The sequence below is a fragment of the Condylura cristata genome, unplaced genomic scaffold (genome assembly GCF_000260355.1).
Source record: "Condylura cristata isolate star-nosed mole 26May11 unplaced genomic scaffold, ConCri1.0 scaffold00020, whole genome shotgun sequence".
Taxonomy (NCBI): domain Eukaryota; kingdom Metazoa; phylum Chordata; class Mammalia; order Eulipotyphla; family Talpidae; genus Condylura; species Condylura cristata.
This window is the reverse complement of record NW_004567121.1, coordinates 20,799,367-20,810,960: the sequence shown is the minus strand read 5'-3', so window position 1 is coordinate 20,810,960 and position 11,594 is coordinate 20,799,367. Positions and strand designations below refer to the sequence as shown.

Below are 11,594 nucleotides of genomic sequence, written 5' to 3'. Positions count from 1 at the left end.
GGGGGGGGGGGGGGGGGGGGGACTGGCAGCTTAGATGAAGCTGAGGGACAACGAAGAATCAACTTAAGCCAAACCATGTCTGCTTGGCTTTCCCTCAACAGCACAGGCAGCTGGAAGACACTGGAGTTAGGGGCAGGGGCTCCTGTGGGTGCCTGGGTGGTGCGCCAGGCAGGAAGACACCCCAGGCTCTTCCCTGAGGTGTGGCCATCTTGCGTGCCCCTCGCTGGCCAGCCTGGCATGGGAGTAGGTTTTTGTAGAATAAGTACCTGCTGCCACCAGCCAAATCAAGGACCTCACAGCCAGCAGCTCCCAGTTTCCCTAGTAAGATTGGATCTTAGTGTCCAATCCTGTTAGAGTCCCACACCTTTGCTCCCCCCGAATTCTCCCATCGCATCTGGCCATACCCCACCCCCTGCCTTCCTAAGATTTTTTCTTTTAAATTCTCTCTGCCTCCAAGTTCCCCTATGCTCCGGTGAGCCCTGCCTCCTGTCCTTTACAGCCAAGCTGCTGAAAAGCCTTGACTCCATGCTTTGTGCCTTGCCATTTCTTTTCCTCTTACAACTCACTTGAATTCTTGTGGAATCTATGGCTGGTCAAGTCCCCCTGAAGCCCCAGGTGACTGACTTCCAACATTTTCACTAAAAAGATCTTGAACTGACTTTTGATGGATTGAAGACTCTGAGGTCGCGTTTGGCTCGCTGTGCCAGGGGGTGTGAGCTGCATAGCATGAAAGGTTTCACCTCCCCAGGACACCACCCCCTCTTCTGCCCCAGGAAACTCTTGCCACGCATTTATTCCATTTCTCTTGGTCTCTTTCCCCCAAGATTAGAACCCTCCTGAGGTAGCCATGACTTCGTCTCCATCACAGTGGCCAGGTAGCAGGTATTCCTGTTTTGGGCCACAGGTCCTCCTGGGCTTAGGCTGGACCCAGACCAGTAGCTAACAGCAACAGGAAGGTCGGGCCGGACACGAGCCCTGGGCACCGGGCCAGGGGCCAGCCAGGCTGCTGCTGGGACCGCGACCCTCCCCCTTTTCCCGCAGGAGTGGTCACCTACGCGGTAGGCGTGACGTGGGCCGCACCCGACGAGCTGGACATCATTGCCTCCCACCCGGCGGACCACCACTCCTTCTTCGTGGACGAGTTCGACAACCTCTACAAGTCCGTGCCCCAGATCCTCCAAAACATGTGTACAGAGTTCAATTCACATCCTCGGAACTGAACTCAGTGCAGGCGACACCCCCGGGCGCGGCATTTCGCACCAGCTCTGGGACCCCCTCCCCCGAGTTTTATGGGGCCCCTCAGGGCAGCGGGGCATGTGGGGCGAGCAAAATGGGTGCCTTGTTATTACTTTCTGCCAGTGTGGTTCTTTGTACTTCCAAATGTGGGGTTAGGATGGCCAGGCATTTGTAAAATGCTCCACAATGATCAGCCATTTCCAGGGGGCTGTCGCTTGACAGCTTGAGAATCATTTTCAAAATAAATGTTCAGAGGGGGCCGCACTCATGAGGGCTTTTCTGAGGTTTTTAAGGCTGTTGTTTGTTTGTTTGTTTTTTAACTTCGCATTAAAATTCTGTAACCCTCCACCTGCGCTTTTGTCTGATAATCATGCAGGAGTTGCTCAGGGAAAGGTCAGAGGGGCCACGTGCAGTGGCATGCTGGGCCAAGGGCCACACTGTGGGGGTGACACGGCCCTTGTGTGCGCCCCCAACCCGAGCACCTGCTGTGCACTTGCTCTTGCTCTCAGGTGCCCACACACCGCCCACAGGGGTGCAGGGAGAGGGAGGCAGCGCCAGACGTGCTCCCTCTTCACTGGTATCTGAGCCCCTGCTCCAGCAGCACAGACATTTCAGAGGTTGGAGGGGCCTAACGGGCCTGCAGCTGGCGGAAAGTGCTGAGTTAGGCTGCTGCGCACACTCAGTCCCAGCCACAGATCGGAAGCCATGCTGGGTTCCAGGTCCCTTGCCATGCAGTGAGGTCGGAGTCCCCAGGAAAGGAGCCTGCGGGCATACTGCTGCGTGGCCACAGGTGAGAACCACGGGCACTTCTGGGGGTCCCTGTTAGGGCTGCTTCCAGGGAGGGTCCCCAGTTACACCCGAGTAACGTCCAGGGAGGGTCCCCAGTAATACCCCAGTAACATCCAGGTTAGCATTTATCCTGGATTCTTCATTTGTTAACTAAGTGTTATCAGTATTTTCTTTAAAGTAAACCACGATGGGGGTTCATGAAACTCCCCTTTTTTTTTTCCAGCTTTTACCAAGAAGGACTCATCTATTAGGATGTAAAATGGCGAAAGGTAAAAAAGAATCATAGAGATGACTTCCTTGATGAATTGTTTTATAAAAAAATATATGTTGAACAATGCTGCTCTGAATGGCGGTAAAAAGTACCTTGCTAATACTTGGGGCCACAGTCACATTAAAAAACGAGTTGTGGCTGGACTATAGTGATGACACATGGGTGATTTGGTGATGGGAAACCCAAGGGGATTGCAAATGAGATGGAAAAATGCACAAAAATATGTAAAAATAAACTACCATAAAATTAAAAAAACAAACAAAAAAAATGAGTTGTGGGCCCTCCCTGGTGGTACAGCGGGTTAAAGCACAGCTCTAAGAAGCGAAAGCCACTTCTGCATGAGTTCGATCCCCACCCTGGACGTGACCCACATGGCGTGGCAGACCTCTCCTGGCCCGCCCGCTGCTCCCCTCAGCAGTGTACTTCGCCAGTCGGCCTGTTCTACACCCCACTCTGTCTCTGGTGAATTGTCTCACTGCCCCTGCTCCTCTGGCCTGTACCCCAGTTCTGTATGCACAAATAAATAAATCTTAAAAAAAAAAAAGAATTGTACTTAACTTGGTAACAAAATTTGAATTGATTCTATCATTCACTTGAAAGAATTTACACTGAATTTATGCTTAGTACGTGAAAAGTGTAATGCTAATTAGAAATATTAAGGCCTAAGGAGAAGAATCAGTAAAAAGCATCAGCAATTTCAAATTTATTAACCATAAAGTTTACTTTGAAGCCATCTGCACAACTATTTGTTCAGAATCCTCAAAATACAAAACCACCTTAAAAAAGGAACTGCCACATAAAGTTACCCGTGATGCACTATTAGTGTCACCAGTAAGTAAATATTCCTAAAAATAGTATATTTGATTCCTTTGGAGTTTTCTTCCACTCACAAAGTTGTCCCAGCATGGGGGGAAAAAAAATCTCTGTGTTTATCTTAGTGTTGTGGTTTTCAAGACGAATTGAACATCTTCCAGCCCCCTTATTTATGTGTAGTCAATAAATATTTGAGTGTGGACCACATAGGAGTAAAGACCAGAATCGAGGTGACTAGGGTGCTGGGCTCGTTAGAATTGTCTGTGACTGCTGGAGTCACTAGAGGTGGTGTCAGGAGTCACGGGGGTGGGGGAAACAGTGAGCTGTGCTCTGGTATGTTGCCATGAGAGAAGGTGACTGTGGTCAGGAGAAGATAGCAGAGACAGGGATGGAGGGCTGAGGTTGGGGTTGAAGGGACTGGGGGCTTGATGGAGGAAGGAGGAAGGTTTGTGAAGTCAAAAAGGAAGGCGCAGACCTCTCCCCATTCCAGGTCTGAAATACAGGGGTGACAGAGCACAGAGCTCCCACTCAGGAGATTGAACAAGTCAACTGGGTTCGAGGCAAGTGGGGGATCTTGGCAGGTCATGACAACAGAGAAGAGATTCCCCATGTGGGACTGGTGAGACCAGGGTTTGCTCAGAACAGTTTGGAGAAAAGCGTCTTGGTGATGAGGGGAGATGGGGATATAAATGCCCCTTTATTCAATCTAAATTGTGCCCAATACTGCCAGGAGGAACTAAAATCTTAACACTGGAAATGGAGTCTTATAGAAAGACGATATTAAACCCTCCAGCTGCAAAAAATGCAAACTCAGACCAGAAGATATTTGTGCAGCTCAAAGGGACAGAGCTGGGGCCCTCCCTGGTGGTGCAGCAGGTTAAAGCACAGCACTAAGAAGCTAAAGCCACTTCAGCATGAGTTCGATCCCCGGCCCTGAGGTGACCCACATGGTGTGGCAGACCTCTCCCGCCTTACCTGTTGCTCCCCTCAGCAGTGTACTTCGCTGATCTGCCTGTTCTGCTCCCCACTCTGTCCCTGGTGAAGCCTCTCATCACCCCTGTGCCTCTGGCCTGTACCCCAGTTCTGTATGAATAAATAAATCTTAACAAAAAAAAAGGTGGGGGGACGGAACTCAGCTTCCTGCCTTCCACTCTGTTGACGCACCAGCTTGTCTTCTTGAGGAGCCAGAATCTCCCATCCCTGTCCCACGGTGCATACCTGAGCTGCACATGGTTGGCAGGGAGAGGGGGGATGCTACCCCCCTCTGCAGAGCTCTCTGGATCCTGCAGTCTCCAGCGCCTACCTCCAAAGGCCAATGTCTTTCATCCCACTGTCTCAGCAGAAAGCTCTTCCATGTCCTCCTTTTTCTTCCAACCAAAACAAGCAGACAAGGAGCATCAGATCAGCTTCTCTGAATGCATATGTGTCTAAACTCTACTTAACTTTCCCACCTCTCAAAAGGTAGAATCCTTTGAAAGAGTTTCTTTGCCAAAAGTTTTATATCAAGGCTACAAGTTTCCAGCAGAGCTAACAGGGTTCAAATATTCCCTTTTACTCTGGACTCTTTAAACCCTTTGAACAGGACCAATCCTTTATGAAGCAAGTTTCCCTGCCATCGCAGGAGGCTGGCATGGGTTTATAAGGAAGACAATATTATCTCTGTGCGTGGAGTTTCTAAATAATAATGTTATTTTCAAGTTATAAGTTAAAGAAAGTTTTCCTTTAGGTTATTTTCAAGTTACAATTTAAAGTTTTCCTTTAGGTTACCGATACATGAATGCAGTGAAAATATGCTTGAAAGCATGAATTCAACTATTCTGGGGAGAGGCATTTTATTCAGCTAATGCCTTTAAGGAATCTTACAGGAAACCACACACAAATGAACAGTTAAAATCGTCTAATTACTAGCATGGGATTATGCATACCGAGCATGACAGCCGCTTGCAAACAACCTCTTGAGAAATGAAAAGGTAATAGCATCTAACAGTTAGCATTTGCTGCTTCACATGCATCAACTCACTTATCTCCCTGATTTGCTGAGAGAGGTATTATTAGTGTTCTCATTTTACAGATCATGCCACCATGGCATGACAATGTCTATTAAACCCAGGCAATTGGACTCCAGAGTCTGTGTACTTAACCTCTGCTTCTTATAATAGTAGCACATGAAATGATCAAAGGGCTGCATCGGGGGTCCTCTCGTAAGCTCGACAATTTAAAATACACATATAATTCTGAAAAGTATACTCTGAGGAACTATTAAATGTGTGAAGTGAAGAGTCTGTTAAATGTCCAATGAAAACTGCACTTCGCCCCTTCAGTGCTGCAGACTCTCTGGACAGTCATTCTGACCTCACCGAGAAGGGATGATTTTAATCTGCAGTCCATAGTTCCTGGGTTACCTCCTCTTGTTAAACTCCTATTCAGCCTTCCAGGCCCCGTCCAATTGCCCCTACCTCTTTGGAGTGTGGCCTGACCTACTCACACAGTAGCTTTCTGGAGACACAATCAATATTTTGGTGTCCTAATTAGCCCCTTTCACTAAGGCGAATACACATCAAGGACAAGAAATAAAGGGGATGAGAACTTAAATCTAGGACACTTGACAGTGCCAGTCTCTAATATGATGACACAGGAAGAGGCAGAGAGAGAAGTGGGATATGATGACAAGAGAAAGAGAGCATCACATTTCTTCCAGATTGTGCTACTCTTTTGAATGACTTTCTAAGGTTCATTACAACATGTGACAGTCAGTTTTTCTAGAACTAGAATCTTTAGGCATCTACCCACAGGGCAATTCTATTTTTCACCTTCTGTTTCTCATTCCTTTGCAGAAATGAAACCCCCTTTCCTGTTTACTTTCCTGAGTTTCATTCAGCAAACAAGTTTGAAGCCTCTAATATTGCTAGTTGATTTTATTGTTATTTTGGCAGGCACTGGGGTATGATGAGTGAATGCTGCTCCCTGTCTGAGGAACTTGGAGGCTGGTGAGGGGGGAGACATAACCATATAACCTCTGACTAGTAAGACAGGGGACAGCCAAGCCTGGGAAGACCTCTTGGGCTATATTTTCTGGGGAGTGTGTGTTTTAACCAGAAGAAAAATGGTAGCAAAAGCACCCCAGTAGAGGGAATGAGAAGAGCAAATGAAGGAGGCATGAAATACAGTGAGGATAACCACAAAGCGAGGGCAGGGCTGTCAGGAGGTAGAGCTAGGAAGAGAGGCAGGGCCAGGATGGGACGCTTGTGGGTTAAAATTCTCTGTTGCAGACCATGGAAATGCAATTCAAAGTAGCTCATGCAATGGGAGACATTTGGAGAAGGAAACTGGAATAACACATGGACTCCAGTCTGGGAGACAGCAGAGCCTCAGAAAGGGAAGGTAGGACAGACAGGCAGGAGGGCCAGGCAAGCCCACTTTCTTCTCGAGAAGGATGTTCATCTGGAATTCCTGAGCAGGAGAGAGGGAACACAGTGAAACTTCCTGCCCATTAAAGACTGACCTGATGATGCAGGCCACTGGCACACGAAGCTGATGAGGCTGGTCAGGGAGCGCCTCAGACATTCCTCTAGTGTATCACCTGCAATGAAGTTCCCTGGAGCAGCCAGTTGTCTGGGGTGCAGGTCCACACACCCCCGTGCTTGGAAAACCATTTGCAGACTGAACACTGGTCTCCCAGTAAAACATTTCTGTTTTGAGTTGAAGCTTTACCCAAGAAAACCAAGAACTTCGCCTCTTCTAAGACTCCCTTGCACTTCTTTTGGACTTAGTGAGGGTGAGGGTGTTACTTTTGTATAGGGCTGTTAGCCGATAGGCAATTGAAAGCTGGTCAGAAGTGAAGGAGATGAAGGAGTTGAAGTGTTATCTCTGGGTCCACTTCTGTTCTTAGTAGGAGGACTTGACCGAGAAGAAATGTATAATTTAAACAACATTCCACATGGAAAACAAATAAGGTTAAAAGACCATACTCACAACGCATAATTATAAAAGGCTGTTTCTCCCCTTCTTTTTTAAGTGTCCTCTAATTGAAAAACACTGAGCTTCCCTCAGCCTATGACGTAGCACTCAACCCCGCCTGTAGGCAATCAGCTGCCCAAGTAAGCAAATAATAAAGGTGGCTTGCAGCTGAGACTTTCTTATGAAAAACACAATTCCAGCTCAATGGCTCCTTTCTGTGACTCCTCTAGTTTCACACTTGGTTGAGGTGAGCAGGGTGTGTTCAGGTTAAATGCAAATTGGAATCTGGGTTCTCAACAAAGAGCCTTTACATGGCTCCCCAGCGCACAGAAACCAGAAGGGTCTGGAAGCCATGGGAACCATGCAAACATCAACACAAGATCCAAAATCAATGCAATTGTTGGACTAACAGCCCCAGGGCATCGGAAACCTGTATCTCATAGGATGACGCTGATTTTTTCCTATTATCCGAACATGGTACATAGTGAAATCTGAGAGAAAGGGAATCCCTTTTCAGCTTCAACAGGGGATTTCTGTGGCATCTGAAAACCAGAGAGGAAACAGGGACAAGTTGAAGTTTCCCAACCACTGTGGTCATGACTGTCTCAGACCCGCACCAAGCAAAATAAACGAGCAGACGCAGGGCAGGCAGCACGGTGTAACTGGGTTTCATCCTCAGAGACAAGTGCTGTGGAAGAGGCCGGATCTCTTGCCTCCTGCACCCTGCACACAAGCTGTGGTACACTAGTGCTCGCTTCTCCCTGGGAAGAGGGACCATTCTCCCAAAGTGGAAAACCGAACTTTTCACCCAAGATTCATTCTAATACTGACAATTAGTAAAGACCTCTGGAAACAAAACACCAGAGATACCCCAGCAGCCTTGGGGGGGGGTGGGGTGGATTTGGCGCCCGTGGGCTGGCGCGTCCCTCAGGGAGCACTTGGTCTCTCAGCCAGGAGCACTGGCTGAGTCCATGAACTGGTTTTTGCTGATTCGACTGCCTGTGCGCCTGCAGACTGGGGAGGCCTCCGGAAATCCTGGTGACAACAGTGAAACCAAGCATGGGCCTCAGTCCTGATGTGCCTTTCTCTGTGTGGGCCACGTTCCCTTTAGCACTTCACTGAAACCACACAAAACTCATGCCATTTAATACATGTGAGTATCAAAACTAGTCCTCCATTCCTGGGGTACAGCTGGGTCTCAAGTGACAATCAACCATGACTGGGGGTGTGTTGTGTGCTCAAGATATTTTCATCATTCATTAAGTCCTCAATTAGTATTCCATCTTCCAAATGAAGACAGAGAGATGCAGAGAGGTTTGGGAGTTGGTAGGTCACATGGCAGGGAGAAGGCAAGTGGGGCCAGGAGCCTGGGCTCAACTCTAGTCTCAGCACTCTTCTGTGACAGAACAGCCACCCACTCTGCTCTTCCGCCCCTTTGCACTGTGAGTCACCAGCTGCTTTGCCCTCAGCCCCCTTTCCCCTTCCTCCAGCTCATCTTTGCATCTCCACACTGTGCCTCCAGGCTGCTCTATTTCTATTTTCTACTCTGTAGCACCATAAGCCAAGGCTTAGGCCATGGGAAAGTTACTTGCAAGTTCTCCCTTAACTTTGGCCTCTGTGTCCTTTTCATGCTCCTCTGATACAATGTAGGAATTGCTCTTGAGGAGTTTCATGTAGAATTGTAGAATAATGGACTGCGGGCCCTCCCTGCTGGAGCAGTGGGTTAAAGTGCAGGGTGTGAAGCTGTCCACAGACACTGCAGCTCAAGTTCAATCCCTGGCCAGGGAGATGACCCACATGGCGCTGCTGACCTCTCTGTCTAGTCTGCCCAGTCATTGTGGGGAAGGGGACAGGCAGAGTGTGGGCAGCTGTCCCCATGCTGCCTCACTCTGCAGGAGGCTTCCAGTTACTTCTTTCAGTCTCCTGGGTTTCAGTGAAGATTTGGCCTTCCTGCCTTAGGGTCCCGTAGTCCTAAAGCCTACAAAGTGAATTCAGTACCGGCTTGAAGTGATGCCTGGAATTTGGCCCTTTTGTTTTGGCATTGTCCAGTGGGATAAGGGCCCTGTCCATTTACGTTTGAAATTATTTTTAGAGATATTTTTTATTATAAATTTTCATTGTGGTAACTTTGGTTCAGAACATTATACATGTTTCAGGTTATAGAAACAAGCTAAGTGCCATTGACAAATGAGCAAATAAAGACGGGGGATATGCACACCATTTAGTCAGCTAGTGAGAACAGACTGCAGGTTACCAGAGGGGTCTAGCAAGCTGATTTGACACCCTTGAGGCCAGCTGGGTCAGAGGCCTAGGAAGCCACCACACCACATTGTCCTCTAAGAGGTTCTGGGTGCTTTGGATCCTGAAAACCCACAGCAATGCGAAGTCCTACCCCACTCACCTGCCTCAGCTGCCCTGCCAGTGACTGGGAAACTTCTTCCTGGTAAAGAATAAAGTGCAGAACAACAAATTCTCTTAGCTCTATGAATGTTTGCGATCACACTTGTCCTCGACACAATGGGGGAGGGATGACAAGCCCTGAAAATCGTTGGGCTGGGGTAATACACGTTTTTGGCCAGAGGATCAGGTGGCAGTGACCACCTGGAGAACTGTGAAGAAAGATTTTGAGGCCAAGGCCTTTAAAGAAAGATTTGCTAAAATGGACACACACAAGCATCTGTCATAATGGAGGAGAAGGGGGTCTGTTCACAGGTTGTATTTACCCATCTAGGGTTTAAGGAGTAAGGTTACATCTCAGAAAAAGCACACTTGGGAAATGAAAAGGGACCTTTCTTAGCTTTCCTCCTGCATATGGCTACAAGTTCTTTTAAATATATCTCCTTATTTTCTGGAAAAAATTAGGAATGGAGAAAATTGGTTTTACTTTACCTCTTCTAAGGAGGTTTCTAAATAAATCACTAGGAAATAGGTTGTGAATGTTTCTGAGCCAAAGAAGTCTTTGTAATGTGTTGTTTTAGTTACCAGCCCCAGAATTCTCCATGGGGAAGTTTCTCGCTGCTGGCGAGACACTGTTAACTGTGCTAGGTTCTCAGGGTGGGATGGGGAGACTTTAAGTCACTGTCTTTGAGGCACTTCATAAGGGTACCAGGTATGAAGGAACCGCTTTTGAGAGGGGAAAAGCGATCCAGAGAACTAAGTAAATGTGTCCCTGGGTCACATATCTAATAAATAGCACATTTAAACCCAAGTCTGTCTGAGAAAAAAGTTATTTAATAATGTAAATAAATAAATATAAGTACAGTTATTAAAATGTGTGCCAATTTTTTTCAGGGGTAAAAAAACAACTACTTAAGGTTTAGCCCTCATATAAGAAAACAGAGAAAATAAAAAAATTAAAAAGTCATACTGGGCCCTCCCTGGTGGCGCAGTGGGTTAAAGCACTGCACTACAAAGCTTAAGCCACTTCCTCATGAGTTTGATTCCCGCCTGCCCGGGAGGAGTCCACATGGCGCGGCAGACCTCTCCTGGCCCACCCGCTGCTCCCCTCAGCAGTGTACTTCGTCGATCTGCCTGTTCTGCTCCCCACTCTCTCTCTGGTGAATCCTCTCACCCTCCGCATCTCTGGCCTGTACCCCAGTTCTATATGAATAAATAAACCTTTAAAAAAATAAAGTCATACAATAAGGTGAAGCTATGAAAAAGGTTCAAATTTATAAATTCTGAATAAAGAAAGGGAAGATTGAAGAAGGATGTTGAAAATGTTAAGTCAGATGTATAGCATTATTTGGGCCCACCCTGGTGGCACAACAGGTTAAAGCATAGCACTATGAAGCTATTCACAGCCACTGCAACACTAGTTTGATCCCCAACCAGGGAGGTGACCCACATGGTGGCACAGAATTCTCCTGACCTGCCCACTGCTCCCTTCAGCAGTGTATTTTTTTAGTCAATCTGCCTGTTCTGCTCCCCATTCTTTCTGGTGAATCCCCTCACCCCCCACACACACACCTCTGGCCAGTACCCCAGTTCTTGTATGCATAAAAAATCTTAAATATATATATATAGCATTAAAGAAAGACTGTTTTATAACTCTCAAGTCCACATAGAATCTTCTCAAATGACTACATAAGGACAAATTTCCTGAAAGAACAATACAATTCTATGCATTCTCCTCACTGAAGAACACATTAAATCTTACTTGCTTTTAGAAACAAACACCAGTTCCTAGGAAAATGGAAGGTATTTCTCATAACAGAGACGCCTTTCTTAACTTTTCTGGGTATGAAACGATGTTGCAAAACTTCTCCTTGATCTATTTGAGCAGAAGCTTGTCTGGAGAACCTGTCAGCAAAGCCCTCAAGGGTGTCTCTGAGCAGTAAGAAGGCCTCTTGAAAATCAGACTAGCAAGTGACTTCTGCACAACCTGGCATGTCAGAAAGGAGAGTCTCCAGCAGATGCCAGGGATAACTCATAGTGGGTGTTGCTGACTCATTGATAAGTACTCTAAAGGGGAGGTTGACAAGTGTCAGCCGACAATAACTTGCCTTCATCTTTGTCTTCCTAGCAC

The 11,594-nt window shown here is 47.1% G+C and overlaps 1 protein-coding gene across 1 annotated transcript in view; it reads left to right on the top strand.

Moving 5' to 3' along the window:
- Positions 1–2,501, top strand: part of VIT (vitrin) — a 100,057-nt gene extending 97,556 nt beyond the window's left edge. Inside the window, exon 15 of the mRNA XM_012727658.1 lies at positions 1,042–2,501. Within this exon, the coding sequence (XP_012583112.1) occupies positions 1,042–1,220 (179 nt within the window). The 3' untranslated portion in view covers positions 1,221–2,501. The remainder of the gene's footprint in view (positions 1–1,041) is intronic.
- Positions 2,502–11,594: the final 9,093 nt, after the last annotated feature.